The sequence below is a fragment of the Gopherus flavomarginatus genome, chromosome 4 (genome assembly GCF_025201925.1).
Source record: "Gopherus flavomarginatus isolate rGopFla2 chromosome 4, rGopFla2.mat.asm, whole genome shotgun sequence".
NCBI lineage: Eukaryota > Metazoa > Chordata > Testudines > Testudinidae > Gopherus > Gopherus flavomarginatus.
In genome coordinates this window covers 112411566-112428296 of record NC_066620.1, presented here as the reverse complement: position 1 = coordinate 112428296, position 16731 = coordinate 112411566, and the positions used below count along the sequence as shown (strand labels likewise).

General features: G+C 40.9%; 2 protein-coding genes across 8 annotated transcripts in view; one reads left to right on the top strand and one right to left on the bottom strand.

Annotated features, from left to right (window-relative positions):
- The window catches only part of BCLAF1 (BCL2 associated transcription factor 1), a 32875-nt gene extending 22119 nt beyond the window's left edge, over nucleotides 1-10756 (bottom strand). For 2 of the 7 annotated variants that reach the window (XR_007773886.1, XM_050949529.1), the window contains exons 1-3: nucleotides 10194-10347; nucleotides 4399-4468; nucleotides 27-149 (exon numbers count right to left, since the gene is read on the bottom strand). Coding sequence is in view for 5 of the 7 variants with exons in the window: in XM_050949529.1 (XP_050805486.1) it covers nucleotides 27-130 (104 nt within the window). In the remaining 2 variants the exon portion in view is untranslated. Of the gene's footprint in view, nucleotides 1-26; nucleotides 150-4398; nucleotides 4469-10193; nucleotides 10360-10731 lie in introns of those variants that run through there. The other 5 variants (XR_007773885.1, XM_050949527.1, XM_050949528.1 and 2 more) reach the window with 4 other exon arrangements.
- Nucleotides 1-16731, top strand: part of PDE7B (phosphodiesterase 7B) — a 708282-nt gene that overhangs the window by 366176 nt on the left and 325375 nt on the right. The window lies entirely within an intron of this gene.

Sequence of the window (16731 nt, the reverse complement as noted above, 5' to 3'; positions counted from 1 at the left end):
TGTAAATTAAAGTACTATCAATTTACCTGTATCTCTTTTTTCTAGAATGTGATCTGGACCTCGACCTAGAAGTGGACTGGGATCTGGACTTTGATCTTGAAGAATGAGATCTAGAATTAGATCTACCCATTTTCTTCAGTGGATTACTTCTAACCGTAAGAAAGAACAGTGAAAAAAAGTGTGTTGTTCAAGCTAAGTGGACTCAAACATATTGCATACTTTAAAAAGCTTCCATAACAAAACTTTCATGCCACATTAGAATTTTTTTAAAGTTACAAGGGGAGTGAACATAAGGCTATCATGGTTCCATTATAAATAAATAACAGCTAGTAAGTGGCTCGACATTCAGGATAATTTCATGATTTAAACAGAGGCTGATGAGTTTTCTTTGTAATTTGCAGAAAAACACCCACTTGCCATTCTGAAATAAATCCAAAGCAACAAAACAATTGTGTATAGAACTAGACAAAACACAAACTTGCAAAAGCCAGAACTTTAGTGATAACTCCAAAAAAAGCCAAAGGAAAAACATATAGATTTCATATAGGCCAGATTAGTGAATCTTACTGTTATATCATGAATCAGGCTCTTAGTAGACAGAGAGAAATATTTTCTTCTAGTACACCTGGGTGTACTAGTCAAAAAATTTTTAACTACATAAAATTAAATACCACTTTAGCACTTTGGGGAAGAAAAATATTACATCCAAGACTGACTGGACCATCCTGATTCTTTAAGTTACTGATGCTTAAAAAATAAAAGACTTATCCATTTTATAATTATAAAATGAAGTCCTGCCAGTACAGATACAGCACGGCAATGCAAACTTTCCCAGACTGTTCTGCATCTATCCCTCAACTAGGAGCAGAAGCAGAGGGAAAACTGGAGATTCTCCTTTGCATACACTATTCAGACATGCATTCCTCCCATGTGATCTCCTATACTTTGCAGAACTTTGTACAATCTTGTGCTTTGCTAACCATCTCATCAGTTTATAATGGACTTAAGATCCATGACAGAGATAGGCTGTCAAGCCACTACCCCAGATCTCGTGTCCTAACTATTTGGATGGAAGCGCTTTTGTGGGGAGGGCGGGAGAGAGACCAGGATGACAAAGAAATCCCCCCTCAGCAAGAACTCAATGATTTAATAGGGAAGGGGAGGTTTTCTGTCAACATGTTTTTCCAACTTCGGACAAGTGAGATGCAGTAGCAGCTTGGAAGGTGTTTTGTACCTGCAATTAGGCACTGAATGTAAAACATAGGCCAATTTAAAGCAATTTTGACAATTTCCCTTTCATCTCACTTTTAAACAAGTTATCTTCATCCTGAGCAATTCAAATTCTCCATGTGAAAATTTTAAAAATTCAGAAGTGTGAAATCAGATTAAAGATATTTTTTTTTAAACTCTATTTACTGCTGAATGGAAACCATAATATATATGGGAGAAGTAGCACTAAAGAAAAACTACCTTCTTTCTTTAGTTCATAGTATAAGTCTGAGCTACTTCGAAGGCTTCAAACACAGATGACAATTTGCACCAAAGCTGCCAATTTAAGTAAAATATCTTTTACTTTTTTATCTATACAATATGTGCCTTTAAAAAATATTACTGAGTGCTGGAAGCACAAAAGCAAGCTACACACACAAAACTTGCAGCTCTCTCCAGAACTGCACAACCTGATATGTCTTTTTTTTTTAAGGATCAGCACATGAAGAAACATCCAGCATTCTGTTTAAGAGAGAGAGTAATTTTGAGCTGTGTGTATTACCCTTCATTCACATGAACTAAAGCTACATAGCCTCAATCCCATTTCTTCCAATCAAAGCTTTTTTTTAAGTTTTATTTTTTTAAAATTTTCTTACAAATTAATATGAAAATTGTTATAGGCTTTAAGTTGCTTAAGAGGACAGCAACTAACTGAATAAAGATACCTGGGGTATAATTCAACACTTTGCAACTGATCATTAGCCGCCTAAATGGACAATCCTGGCTAGATATAATCTCAAAGAAACATCAGCCATGGGGGGAAAAAAAAAACCACACAACTTAGTTCTTTCCTGTTTAGAGTTTCAATCTTCCCTATGTTTTGTTAAAAACAGAATAATTTTCTTTCAATATCATTTTCCTTTGAAAATAACTCAACCTGAATTGTATTCATTTGAGAGAAAAAGAGTCAGCTGACTGCTGACTTGAATTGAAACTCCTGGCAAATAGTTTGGAGCTTCTTGTTTTATGTGCCTCAGAGTCCAAAATCAGCAGTGCTATACCATGATTTCAAATAAATTAAAGCAAAAGGATAAAATGTATTGATACTAACACTTTATATGATCCTATTGTAAAAGCCTAAAGCTAACCTTTATCTATTATTGGCAATACAAGCGCAATAAAACAAGAATGTTCTGTCATGCAGCTATGTATATTTTTCAGATGTTGGAGTCAGTCACACACACGCACATTATATTTATATATAAAACAAAAACTTTGTTAACTTTAAGTTAAAGTTGCTACTGTGCATAGACACCCTCCTCGCTCTCCACAAGGATCTATACCAATTAAAGAAACCTAAGCACATAACAGTAAAAAAGTGAACTGTTATAAGTAGGTATATATATAACACTCAGTTTATGCAATCTCTTAAATTTCACTGAGACATTTTACACATGTATATTTAAAAGATTATGCACTGTAAGCATATTTAATTGTATATGTACCTTAACATTTAATTTTCTACTCTAATGCTCTGTGTGTGTGTATATACACATACATATATCAGCAACCTTAAAGTTAACAGCTTGTTGTTAGTTAATAGAAAAACCAAAAACATGGTCAGTGTAGAGCTTAGGATCGACAGGGATCCTGATTTCCACTTCCTTACACTGCACTGCAGAGCTTTGGAACTTCTTAGGTTTATTCAAGTCTGCAGCTCCCCCTGCCTTGCACTGCTCTGAAGAGAGTAGGCATAATCCACAGGGTATTCCATTTCTATTCTATTTCTCCTGGCCCAGCATACACTTTATGCAATGCAAGCTCTTAATATTTAAAAATTGGCATGTAACACTATGTAAGTTTGAAGTTTTCCAATGAAATGTGTTGTTTAAGCTAAGTGGACTCAAACATATTGCATACTTTAAAAAGCTTCCATAACAGAACTTTCATGCCACATTAGAATTTTTTTAAAGTTACAAAGGGAATGAACATAAGGCTACCATGGTTCCATTATAAATAAATAACTGCTAGTAAGTGGCTCGACATTCAGGATAACTTCATGATTTAAACAGAGGTTGATGAGTTTTCTTTGTAATTTGCAGAAAAACACCCACTTGCCATTCTGAAATAAATCCAAAGCAACAAAACAATTGTGTATAGAACTAGACAAAACACAAACTTGCAAAAGCCAGAACTTTAGTCTTAACTCCAAAAAGGCAGTCCTGTAATGCTTGAGCTTCAGGGAAACTTGTTTACCCAGATGAAATGTAGGTCCCATATGTTCTCTCTAAGCTACTACCAGCGATCTATGATTAAACTACTCATACATCAGCCTGGTCTACACTTAAAAATTACATCGACCTAGATGCATCACTCAAGTCTGTGAAAAATTTCACACTCTGTGCAACGTAGTTAGGACGACCCATCATCCACTGTAGATGCGGCAAGGGCAAGACAATTCCTCCTTTGACCTAGCTACTACCTCTTGGAGAGGTGGTTTCACTACATCAATTAAAATAAAAACCTTTTGTCAATGTAGGAAGTGTCTACAGTGCAGCAGCATAGCTGCAGTATGGCAGCTATGCCACTGTAGCACTTGTAGCCGTACTCTAACATTTATTTCTTTTTAAATCAAACTGCTTAATTGCAACCAATTTTCTTCAATACTACAGTTAAATCTCACTGAAAATTCTTCCACAGGCTATGTGGAAAGTTACACGGTATTACATTTTATGACCAGATTTACTAATTTTCTTCAAAATTAATAGAAAAAATTCTCCTTATTTTTCTGGCAAGCCTGGCAATTTTCAAGTCAAATCAATTTTTCCAACAGGACTAATAAGAGAGATTAAAAATAGAATTCTAACAGAACCTGATTATTTCCATTTTAAGGATACAATCTGTTCATAAATTTTCACTGTGACTATTTAGCATTACTGATTATACATTTACAAACTACATTCTAGGGGTAGGCATATTCTCAACTGCACATCACATACACAGAACATTTTACTAGATGCAAAATATACTGAATACTGAAATTTTTTAGAAGTAAACATTTTACCCATACATTCACAAATATTGTAGTCTCTGGAGGATGAAACCATTCACTGTACATGTTTTAAATAGCAGGTTCAGATAAGACTAGAAATACAAAAGTGACAGAAATAAACCAAGTGTTAATCTTACCTTAGGCCTCTAGATGTTAATCAATGAAGTGATTTTAAAATTCTCAAAATGTGCTCAGAAATATTAATTCCTGTAAAACATTAAAATTATTTTGAATGATATGCATATTCAGTTTCCTAAAAAGGCTTATGTGGATGAGGCACAATTTTGTTCAGAAAGGTTTGTTTAACATAATATATTTTCAAAAATATCACTGAGGAAAACGCTATGTAGACAGGGTCTAATCGGAATCCTCTTTTTAAATGACATCAATGAAAACTTATAAGGAGGTCTCTATGCAACACTTAATAAGGCTATTAGCCATATATGGATACATTAGATATGTATGCTTGAAGAAATGTCCAAAAACATGTAGAGACATTTAAATCCCTAATATTTTCTCCTAAAGTTTTCTTTTACAGTCTTATGGGAGCATAAAAGATATGGACAGTAATTAATCTGCAACCCACCATGTTTCATTGTATAAAGAATTTTGTTCTTTTACACAGAAGGAATCAGAATGTCAAAGAGCATATTAGGAAAACATTGCACCAGAATTCAGCATTCCATGATCAGTATGAAGAGTCCAGCACAGAAAAGTTCTACACAAAGATCTGGGTTCGTACAAACAGAATCAAATTTTAGTTAGTATCTGGTATGTCAGAGTAAATGAACTTGGTCTCAATTTGGTTATTTTTACAGCCCACAGCACCAAGGTATCTGAGCACCTCACAGCTATATGTAAATTCAGAGCTCACTATTACCTCCACTGAACTAAATAGGAATTTTTCCACAGGTCTTGAATGTTAAGTAGGATTGATGCATAAATGCTTCTGCATCCCAACATTATTTAACAATTTGGAAAAAAAGGCACTCAGATAAAAGTGTCCACACATGGACCTATTCAGGTATAACTACTTTTGGAAAACAGCTATACACGTCTCGCAAAAGTCAGATTCCGACTAACTCTATGTGTAAGCAAGCCTTTAGAAGAGTAACATGTTTCTAACTTTCACAAATGTCTAACTTCTTTGGAAAATTGCAAGTATAAAATGCTTGGTTTTATAAGATAAAACTAAATCCCCACAGCCTATATTTAGGGACCCTCCGTCTCTGTGAATCACTCCACCTCCTCACTCCATTTACCTGCAGCTCTCCCAAACAGCAGCAGAATGAAACAGAAGACTGTCAATTTCAAACACCTGCTCAAACAATTTTGAATTGTAGCAGCAAACAGAGCAGTTTTAGTTTCATGATATTGTTGCTGGCTTGGTTTAGTTTCATAATATTGTTACCATAAGCAGAGGCAAACATCTTCAAAACTGTACATGCAAGAAACAATTTTGCAAGAGAAAATATCTTAATTTTTAACACTTGGCGAAAATGGATAGTCCATCATTTACCAAGGAAAGATAACCAAATAGATTTTTTCAGATCCCTTTTTTAAGATGAGACCAAATGAGGGGTTAGGAAGAAAAATTTCCACACAACGTAACAGGAGTAATCTTGAGGTCTCCAGCTCCACACCGAGAGTGAATCATCCAGCAGAATCAAGCGGATGCACCCCAGATGATCAGTTTTCAGCAAGTGGAAGCAACAAGGGATCTTGGGAGCTGGGTCATTCCCACTGTCATTGGCACCTTCTATGTTTAAAAGATCTGTGAACATGGAAAAGGATGAGCAGAAATGGTTCTCACCCCACCTGCCCAACTCTGGTTGAGTATTCATTTCACAGGCCTTTTCTACACTACTGAAGCTAACTTTTTTAATTTGCTTCAGTCAGCATAGTTGTTACCAAGGCAGACAGAACATAACTTTGTCACCATTTTAAAGACACTTCTATACTGCATAGAAGTTTTTAAAAAGACATTTAGGAAAGTTATGCCTATCTACTTTGACAGAAAAACTGTGTTACCAGAAACAACTGAAACACCCTCCTCCTCTCCACCATTTAAAGAATGAGCAATTTCAGCAATGTAGTAAGGACCCTGGCCCTTGGCTAATTGTTATTTTAAATGGTCCCAAGGAGATTTTGAAGTTAAAATCTTATTTACATTAATTAGATGGCATGTGTAGGGATAATTCACATATTGTTGTTTGCAGTGTTGTTGTAGCTACGTTGGTCCCAGGATATCAGAGAGGAAAGATGGGTGAGGTACTCTCTTTTTTATTGGAGCAACTTCTGTTATGACAAAGCCAATCTTTTTCATCAACAGAAGTCAGTCCAATAAGAGATATTACCTTACGTACCTTACCTTACGTACCAATTCCCATTTTTCATTAATGTTAGTCTACAAAAATGCACGTGTTTTCCTTTTTAAGGTTGTATCTTTGAAAGCCAAGTATTTAATGAGCTTGCATTTATGTACAAAACAGCAAAGTTTACTATAGAGAACACTCCCCCAAAAAGTCCACTTTTCCTCACGACATGATTTTTCAATGGCATTACATATGGTTTCACGGAGACTACTGTTTTACAACATCTATTCAGTATCTGTACCCTATAAATGTAAGAGAAAACAACCACTTTTTCCTCCTCTTCTACCATGGCATATATGCTTAAAAACAAACTGGAATCCATTTAAATAATCTATATAATGGTGAAATGCTCGTTACAATAAACAAATTATATGTAACAATTGCACAAATTTCTATAAATATATAATGACACTAAGTTTGTCCAAGATAGCTTGGGAATGTGGGTGGAAGAGATGGGGAAGTTAGTTATTTGACTTGCTGTGCAGATACAAAGTTTAAAATAGGTTTTCTGTTTTCACTATGATATATGAAATTAAGCACACTCATTTGTTGCTTTTGGACACAATAAATTGATTGGGGATCGTGCATTTGCTACTTTCTCAATGGACAGAATTTATACTTTAGGGGTTCTAAAACTGGGAGTCACAACCCCTCAGGGGGTTGTGAGATTATTCCATGGGGGGTCACAAGCTGTCAGCCTCCACCCCCAAACTCTGCTTTCCCTCCAGCATTTATAACAGTGTTAAATATTTTTAAATGTGTTTTTAATTTATAAAGGAGGTCGCATTCAGAGGCTTGCTGTGCAAAAAGGGTCACCAATACAAAAGTTTGAGAACCACTGTACCTCAATTTGCAGCTGTGTGTATATTTTGAGATTCTTCAACATTGTGAGATAGCTCTGAAAATGTGTGTATGCAAGAACAACCTGAATGTTAATACTCCTGGGGGAATGCTGTGCCGCTACGTATGTGCAGAATTCACGTCCCTGCAGATTTTTTTCTCCACAGAAAATACATTGTCAGAGAGGAACTGCAATTATGCCTTTTGCCACCAGGGGCTGCTGTGGCACCAGAACAGAGGGCGGCTGGCTCACTCACATAACAGTCAGCAGACCCTAGGGAGAGAGCAGAAGCTGCTTTTTTCACAGCAACATGCCTGCAGGGCCAGGTATGGGGCAATGGATAAAGCAGGGAGGTCACACACACTGGAATTCAGAAGGGTTAGTGGGGGGAACAGACTGGAGTAGGGGCTGAAAGGGAGTGGGAGTGCGGGCCACATGAGAAGGGGGGGGATGGCGGGAGAGCTGAGTGGGGATGCAAGGACACAGGGAGGCAGTGATTGGGGACAGGGGGGCAGGGACCCATGGGGGTGGGGCAGATGTGCCTGACTGAATAGGAGAGACTAGGGGTCAGCTGGGGTCTGCATGGGGGAGGCTCCCCAACAATCCTCCCTCCCCCCTCCGAAAAAAACCAACTGTTCCATACTTCTCCCATCCACACCCAACACTCCAGTCTCTCACCCAGGCTCCTTCCCAGCAATTACTTCCATCTCCCTCAGCTCCTCTGATACCTGACTCCCCCTCCAACCTTCTGCACTGCTTCTGAGGAGTGTGCAAAATGTTTCTGAGTAATAATTCATTTAAACTACAATACAAAGTTGTGTATTAATATGCCTAGAAAGGAATCTTGTTGTCAAGAAGATTTCCTGCATCTTTTTTGTTGACTGTATTATTACAGATGTACTTGTTGACAGGTATTTTGAAATATATTACCAAAATAATTGAAACTGGAGTGTTTATAAGGTCATTTTGACAAATAAAATATGTAGAATTTTTAAATATCATATGCAGAATTTTCAATTTTTTGGTGCAGAATTCCCCTGGGAGTAAAATGAAAATGATTGTCTCTGCTATACAGACAAAACATGTCCATCTAAGAAATACTGTGATATGGAAATTAAAGTGAGACAGTGAAATAGTGAAACTGATTTTCTCCTGAACTGTTTGATTTGAATCATTATTTCCCTAGAGAGAAATGAGAGGATATTACAAAAATATTTGTACATTTAAGTTAACAGATGTCATGCTGGTAATAACATTTCTTTATTCTGCTAGTAATCAATATGCTACAGATATTATTACACACAAGTAGAAATATAAAGAGAAGCCTATGTTTATTTAATGTGCAATTAGGAGTCAACACCATAATGTTTTGAGGAATCCTGCCAACACATAACTTAGATCCGATGGTAATGTAGGTATTTTAAACAGCAACTCTCAATAATCTCGAGCCGGTGCCAGTCTGGATTACTTTTTCAGAGCAATCATTATCATCCTCTTAGGACAGTGGTTTTCAACCTTTCTTCATGTGTAGACCCCTAAAAAATTTAAAATGGTGCTGAAGACCCCTTTGGAAATCTTAGGCTATTTGCAGATGCCTATCTGAAAACCACTGCTTAGAACATAAAAACAGCCACTTTATGCAGTGCCAAGGAAGTCTCTGTATCAGAGGGGTAGCCATGTTAGTCTGGAACCGCAAAAAGCAGCAAAGAATCCTGCGGCACCTTACAGACAGACAAACATATTGGATGCATTGGACGAAGTGAGTATTCACCCAGGAAAGCTCATGCTCCAATATGTCTGTTAGTCTATAAGGTGCCACAGGACTCTCTACTGCTTTTAAGGAAGTCTCTGTTTCATGCTCCCCCTGCTCCTTCTATAGTGGAAGGTAACTACTCCTTTAAAGAAGGAAGAGTTGGGCTAAAAGTTTTACTTCTAAGTCTCTAATCGGCTATCAGAGCTATATAGACTTGACAAACGAGGCAGGTGCAGTAAGCAAAAAAGAACCTAATTCCTGCTCCATGAGAAGGAGGAATGGAAGGGACTCGGGTGTTTACCGAGCGAACAAAGCCTAAGGACAGGCCTGAAATCTCCCTTTTCAGCTTGGGCGCTTCCTGCACTTGGTGGCACCCGAGCCTAAGGGATCAGGTTCCCCTGGCTCAGGTCGCTCTTTCACAAAGCGCAGGAAACAGAAAAATGCAGGTTTAAAATAGGAAAAACGGCCTATAAAAGGCGCCGAGCCGCATTGGCCGAGCGCGGAGCAGCGCAGGACCCGAAGCAGCCTCTGCCCGCGGCAGTGCCCGCCCCCGCAGGGCGCCCCCCGCCCGCTCACAGCTCTGCTCCCGCTGAACTGGGCACGGCTCCCTAGGCCGCTCCCAGCAGGCGCTGCCTGAGAGCACGGGGCCTGCCAGGCGATACGCCCCGTCCCCTGCGCTTCCCGCCGGCCCACTGCTGGGGGGGAAGGGCGGCCGCTCGCCAAAGGCACCGCAGCTCTAGGAGCCCGCGGCAGTCCCCGGCCGAACGCGCGCGCTCCCCGCGGAAGGGGGGGGGGGGGCTGGCGCCCCCGTAGTTTCTTTTCCCCTCACCAGCGGCCTGGCCGCGCGAAGCAGAAACACAAACCCGCCGGACACTGCGCGGGGCCGCCAGCGCGTTGGCGGGACCGCGCGGCTCCCAGTTCCCTCCCTGCGGCCCGCGTAGCCGAGCCGCCCTCTGCCCTCACCTGGCAGGCGGCGCTCCCAGCTGCCCGCTCCCTTATCGCAGCTCGGCAGCCATTTCCCGTCGCCGTGAGGAAGAGAGTGGGAGGGGAAAACCATAGAGAAGAGAGAGAGGAGGACTACGGCAGCGCGAGACTAGGTCACGTCACTTCCGCTCCGAGCTAGGTAAAGTCGCGCACTCATTAGCCACCACCATGTTGGTCTCGGGCTTCGGGGGGGGGGTGTCGGTTCTCTGCCCACAGTAAAGATGGTGGCCACTGCATCCAGGTTAATCAGGTGACGGTAAACTCAGTCACATGACACCCGAGAGCCTGTGTTCGTGTCCTGAGACAGCGAGTGACCAGAAAGGGATGGGCCCGAGCCCCGCGAGCTGCGGCGACCCAGGGAACGGGCCGAGGTCCCTCCATAGCACCAGCTCCGCCCTCGGCAGCTCCTAACTGAGCGTAACCGCGGGGAAGGACTCCGGCTGCATCATCCTGTCCCCCTCCCCCGTAGAGTGACCTGCAGGGGGAAGCGCCCCCTACTCCTAGGAGAGTTAGTTACCTGCAGGAGGAAGCTGTGCAAAGGTGTTCTCGCTCTCTGTACAGCTGAGCACAGCCAGGCCCTCTCTCCGATCCTATCAGTTTTACAGGAAGGAACGAGATCTCTTAACAGCAGCGCTTTACAGCAGTAGCTTTTGCAGCAGATGTTTTTGCATATGGTTTTGTTGCAATACACCAATATAATATATGAGAAGAGGGAACAGGAGGGAATTTATCTTAATGGTTCCATCACTGCCTGTACAACAAAAATGTACTGTGAATGCTCATTGTGATACTTGAAATCAGTAGTGCATTCACATGCCACAAAGTTGAATACATAATAAATAAAATAACACTAATTTGGTGGGTTTTTACTTTCACCCATTACTTCTGACCTTTGATTCTTCTCTACAGGAAAAAGTTCTCTCAACCTTTTTTCTGCACTAACTCAGGACATTAAAAAGAATCTTCAGTCTTCTCTCTATGGCCTTCTTACAGGTTCTGTTTTATATAGATTCCATCATCATGGTCTCATCCAAGTTCTTGGTGCACAGAACAGTTGTTCAGATTGAAGGACTATTCTATTTCAGGAGTTCTCAAACTGGGGGCTGGGACCCCTCAGGGGGTTGTGTGGTTATTACATGGAGGGTTATGAGCTGTCAGCCTCCACCCCAAACCCTGCTTTGCCTCTAGCATGTATAATGGTGTTAAATATATTTAAAAGTGTTTCTAATTTATAAGGCGGTTGCACTCAGAGACTTGCTGTGTGAAAGGGGTCACCATACAAAAGTTTGAGAACCACTGTTCTGTGTGTTAGCTAAGCTCTTATACATATTCACATTTCTAAAGCGGAAAAGGGAGTTTCTGGGGTCTATGGTCAAGACCTTTCTTAGCTCTAAGAGCAGTGTTGTCCTGGTATAGCATGGCATGCTGCATTGCAACATTATAATGTGATGATGTAGCCCCATTCCCAAAGATATTGCAGGGCGCAAAGGTTGAGTTTTTCTCATTTTATTAAAAGCAGCGAAGAATCCTGTGGCACCTTATAGACTAACAGACGTTTTGGAGCATGAGCTTTCGTGGGTGAATACCCACTTCCTCAGATGCATGTAGTGGAAATTTCCAGGGGCAGGTATATATATGCTAGCTAGCAAGCTAGAGATAACGAGGTCAGTTCAATCAGGGAGGATGAGGCCCTGTTCTAGCAGTTGAGGTGTGAAAGTACATTGCTCGGGGGTGTGGATTTTTCACACCCCTGAGTGATAGTTATACGACTATAGTTCTGTTATATAATATAATATAATTATATTATAACTATATAACTATAATCTAACACTACAGATTTACAGATAACTATCACTCAGGGGTGTGAAAAATCCACACCCCCGAGCAATGTACTTTCACACCTCAACTGCTAGAACAGGGCCTCATCCTCCCTGATTGAACTGACCTCGTTATCTCTAGCTTGCTAGCTAGCATATATATACCTGCCCCTGGAAATTTCCACTACATGCATCTGAGGAAGTGGGTATTCACCCACGAAAGCTCATGCTCCAAAACGTCTGTTAGTCTATAAGGTGCCACAGGATTCTTCGCTGCTTTTACAGATCCAGACTAACACGGCTACCCCTCTGATACTTGATCTCATTTTATTGATACCAGTGTAAAACTGGAGCAACTCCATTAAAATCAGTGGAGTTACTCCAAGTTTACTCCATCGTAACTGGTAGCAAAATTTGAATCTGAGCTGTGTAAGGTTTAGCTTTTCCTGAGACTAACCCTTCCAGCTATGTCATTTCACGTTATGATTGTGTTTAATCTCACAAACCAATTAGTATTAGGCTGTGTCAATCTATGGATTGGACAAATTACAGGGAAAGAAGTAAAGATGAATCAGTAGATGGCACTCTTTCATCTAAGTCAGCTCCCAGTGAATACCTTGTCCTGCTTCTAGTGGAGGTAGAGGAGCTTGTCTCTTTAATGTATATATAAACTGAAATAAATACAAATAAAGCCCTTCCCAACAGTGGTAATTTAAGAGTCGATGGCACTTTCACAGAATAGATATATTAGTCCTGTTATTCTGGTTGAGTTTGGGTAATTACATTCTACTTCTCTAAATCCCCCCTGCAGTCTCAATTGGATATATGCTTTTTAAAAAATTCCTCAGTATATTCAGGAGAGCTATGTACATGAATCCAAGTTAGAATTTGGGCTATAGAACTGTTTTTTTTTTCTCATCCATTTTTCTTTAGAGAGATATACTCATTTTATGAGCCCCAGAGGAAAACTGGAGTGGGAAAGTAGGGCCAATAAACATTTTATAAAGATTGTGAAACAAAGAAATTGATTGTTTAAATGTTGGTACCTTGAGTCCAGTAGTCATTTTTTCATAACTTAGTTTTTTTGTTTAGGTACTACTTTTCACTGCCTGTTTCTTGTCTTTCCTTAGTATTTACCACAGCAACAGCATAGTTTATGCAGTTTAAGATTGTAGTCTTTAATCATGATGACTACGTCAACAAGGCCAACAGACAGCTCTCTGACACCACCTACTAAAAAGAAGACCCCACACCACAATTCACAGAGGAATTCAAAGATACCATCAAACACCTCCAAACAGCTCCAAGAAAAACTCTACAATCTCATCCCTCACATACCCACCCCAGGGACCTTCTACATGCTTTCCAAGATACACAAACCAGGGAATCCAGGCAGACCCATCATGTCTGAAGGAATGTCAGGAACCATCCTCAGTCCACTCACCACACAAAGGACCAGCTGTCTCCAAAGCACTACTGACTTTCTCCAGAAACTCCACAACATTAACAACTTCTTCCCCCACCCCAGAAAACCATCTTTGCCACCATGGATGTCACCTCCCTATACACCGTCACTCACCATGATGGCATTGCTGCTTGCCTCAAATACCTATAAGATAATGTACAGTGCTCAGAAATCCACCCAAAATCATTGCCAAACTCATCCATTTCATCCTCACCCACAACTTCACATTTAACACACATTTTGTCCAAATCATGGAATCAGCCCTGGGTACTAGGATGGCTCCCCAATATGCCCGCCTCTTCATGGGATACCTCAGGGAAGAATTTTTGAAAAAATGCATCATGAAACCAGTGATATACCTGAGATACATCAATTACGTTTTCATCCCTACATCAGACAACCTAAACTCCCTCAGAGATTTCCACCACAACTTGAAGCACCACACGCATCCATCAGACTCTCTCTAGAACACTTCCTCACCGCATCAACTTCGTGAACAGCATGATTATCTTCAACAATGGAATCCTACAAAAGACAACAGTAACTCCTTGCTTAAAATTGTAGTTATGTTCTTGAAAAATGCGACTTTAAGTGGAACGAATCCAATTCCCCATAAGAATTAATGTAAATAGGGCAGTTAGGTTCCAGGGAAATCTTTTTCACCAGACGAAAGACGTTATATACATATACAGTATACATTTTAAACAAACAATTTAATTCTGTACTCAGCAATGATGATTGTGAAGCTTGGTTGAGGTGGTGGAGTCAGAAGGTGAAAGAGGGTGGATCGTCTGGCTGCTCCTCTCGCTGTTCTTTCCAAAGTGTCAGGGGTGCTCAACTCCCGACTCTGCTCCAGGCCTGCCCCGACTCCACCCTTCCCCCCAAGGCCCCACCCCACCCTGCCTCTTCCCACCTCTGCTCCACCCCTCCCTCCAAGTGCGCCACATCCTCCCCACTTACCTCCCAGCCTCCTGAACACTGCAAAACAGCTGGTTGCTGCAAGCAGGAGGCACGGGAAGAGAGGGGAGAGGCTGCGCACCGTGTTCTCGCCCCTCCACCCCTTCAGGGTCTCCTCTCCCCAGAGCCTCCTCAACACCATGAAAAAGCTGACTGCTACGGGAGGGAGGCACCAAGAGGGAAGCGGGAGTTGCTGATCTGCAGGGCTGCTGGCGGGTGGGAGGCGCTAGGGGGGGCTGGAGGGGAGCTGATAGAGTGTCTGCCAGCCCACTCTTGTTCCAAGCCCCCACTTATAAACAACATTATAAACAAACATTGTGCAACTTTAAATGAGTATGTTCTCTAATAGATCAGCAACATAACAATGAAACAGCATTAACCGGGACAACATTAAGTGAGGAGCTACTGTATATACAAGAAACCCATAGCTGACCCTTACTTCCACAGATCCCTCCCAGATGCACCAAAAATTTTGTTATCTGCAGCCAGGTTCAGAAACCACAGAATTTCCTCTGAAGAAAAGGTCCAGGATACACACCTAAACACATTTAAAACTGCCTTCACTAAACAAGGACACTTCATCAAAGGAGTAGATTTTACTATGGAATGGGCCACCCAAATACCTTGGAGAACCTACTTCAATACAGGGAAAGAAACAAAAACAAAAAACCTCTGAGCCCACATTGGAATCCATACAAGGCATCTTGAAACAGCCCGTGTTTGATGAGGGACCCCACACTGAAAGAAATCTTTCCTGAACACTCTCTTTGGCCTAAACAATGGCAACCTTGCCAAGCTCATCGTCAGAAGCAAGCTCCCCACTCAAAAGCTCAAAAGCTTATCATCATAAGCAAGCTCCCCACTCGACCAGCTCAAAGTGGTATCAGACCCTCACAGAATAATGGATACAAAACCTGCAGACATGTCTCTGCTGCTGTATCAAAAAAAACAACCATATCACTCGTGGGTGAACAGTTATCTTCAAAGAAATCCGCACAACACCTTCAAAAGGTGAGTCTGGAAACTTAAATTCACAACTTTGCTACGTACCAATCACCATTGACTCAACAGGGACTCTTGTTTTATGGCTCATTACTACAACTTGTAATGAATCTGCCTGCCTGCTACCCTTAATTGCCCACTTCAAACTCCTTATGCATAACAATCTAATCTGTAATTGTCCCCTTCTTTTCAACTGGCCTCCTACAACATGTGTTACCCCTTGCGCTTAACAATCTGTGTCCCACCTTATATTTAGGTCAGACACTCTGATTTTCTTCCCCAGACCTGAAGAAGAACTCGGTGTAACTCAAAAGCTTGTACCTTCCACCAGCAGAAGTTGGTCCAATAAAAGATATTACCTCACCTATCTTGTCTCTCTGTAAACCACTTTGAACTCTTCAGATGGCAGGTGTTATAGAAGAGCAAATATTATTAATTAATACATTATTGTATCTCTTTAAAGTCCTGCTTCTTTTCTCACAGACACTTTAAAAATGACCTTAAAACTAATCCTAAATGAGTGAAACTTGGCACATCTGCTAACCAGGGTTGAATTAGATACAAAAGCGGAACTTGATGGATTCTGAGGGTTTTTTTTAATTATACCTCACATTGCTGTCTTGGACATGCATTCTAATAGCAAAGTTTGAAAGGCCAGTGGTGGTAGCAGCAGAACACAGCAATGAGTCTCTGGGTTCTGTTGCTGCAGGATATGTGACTGGACAGCTGGCCCATCTCCGAGAAGATCCTTACAAGGTGGATTTGGCAGAAGTGAGGAGGGAGCAGACAGACATTCCTAACCCTGCTTCCCCCATCCCCTAAGAAACAGTAATGAAGGGAATGAGCCAGCTGAACACTCCTTGAGCATCTTGCAGGGAAGTAACCAGAAGACATCACTGGACTGAATAGCAAGGAGATACACTGCCTTTAAAAGCCTTCCTCATTAAGGCTAACTGAAAGGTATAGGGAGGCCCACATCTATTGGGGATATAGGGAGCCATGGGTAGCTCTTGATTTGGACTGAATGGTATACATTTTTAGGGGATCTAAATATCACCCAAATAGCTATATCCCCAAATATCCAAATAAAAACTCTGAGATACTGTTGATAGATTTAAGCATAAAAGACAAAGGGAGGGATTTCCAAAAGCAAGAGATTTAGGAGCACAAGTTCTATTGAAAGTCAGTGGGATTTGTGCTCCTAAGTGACTTGGGAATTTTTGAAACTCCTACCCTAAGTATAAAAATGAGTCTTTAAAGCTTACAATAAAATGCT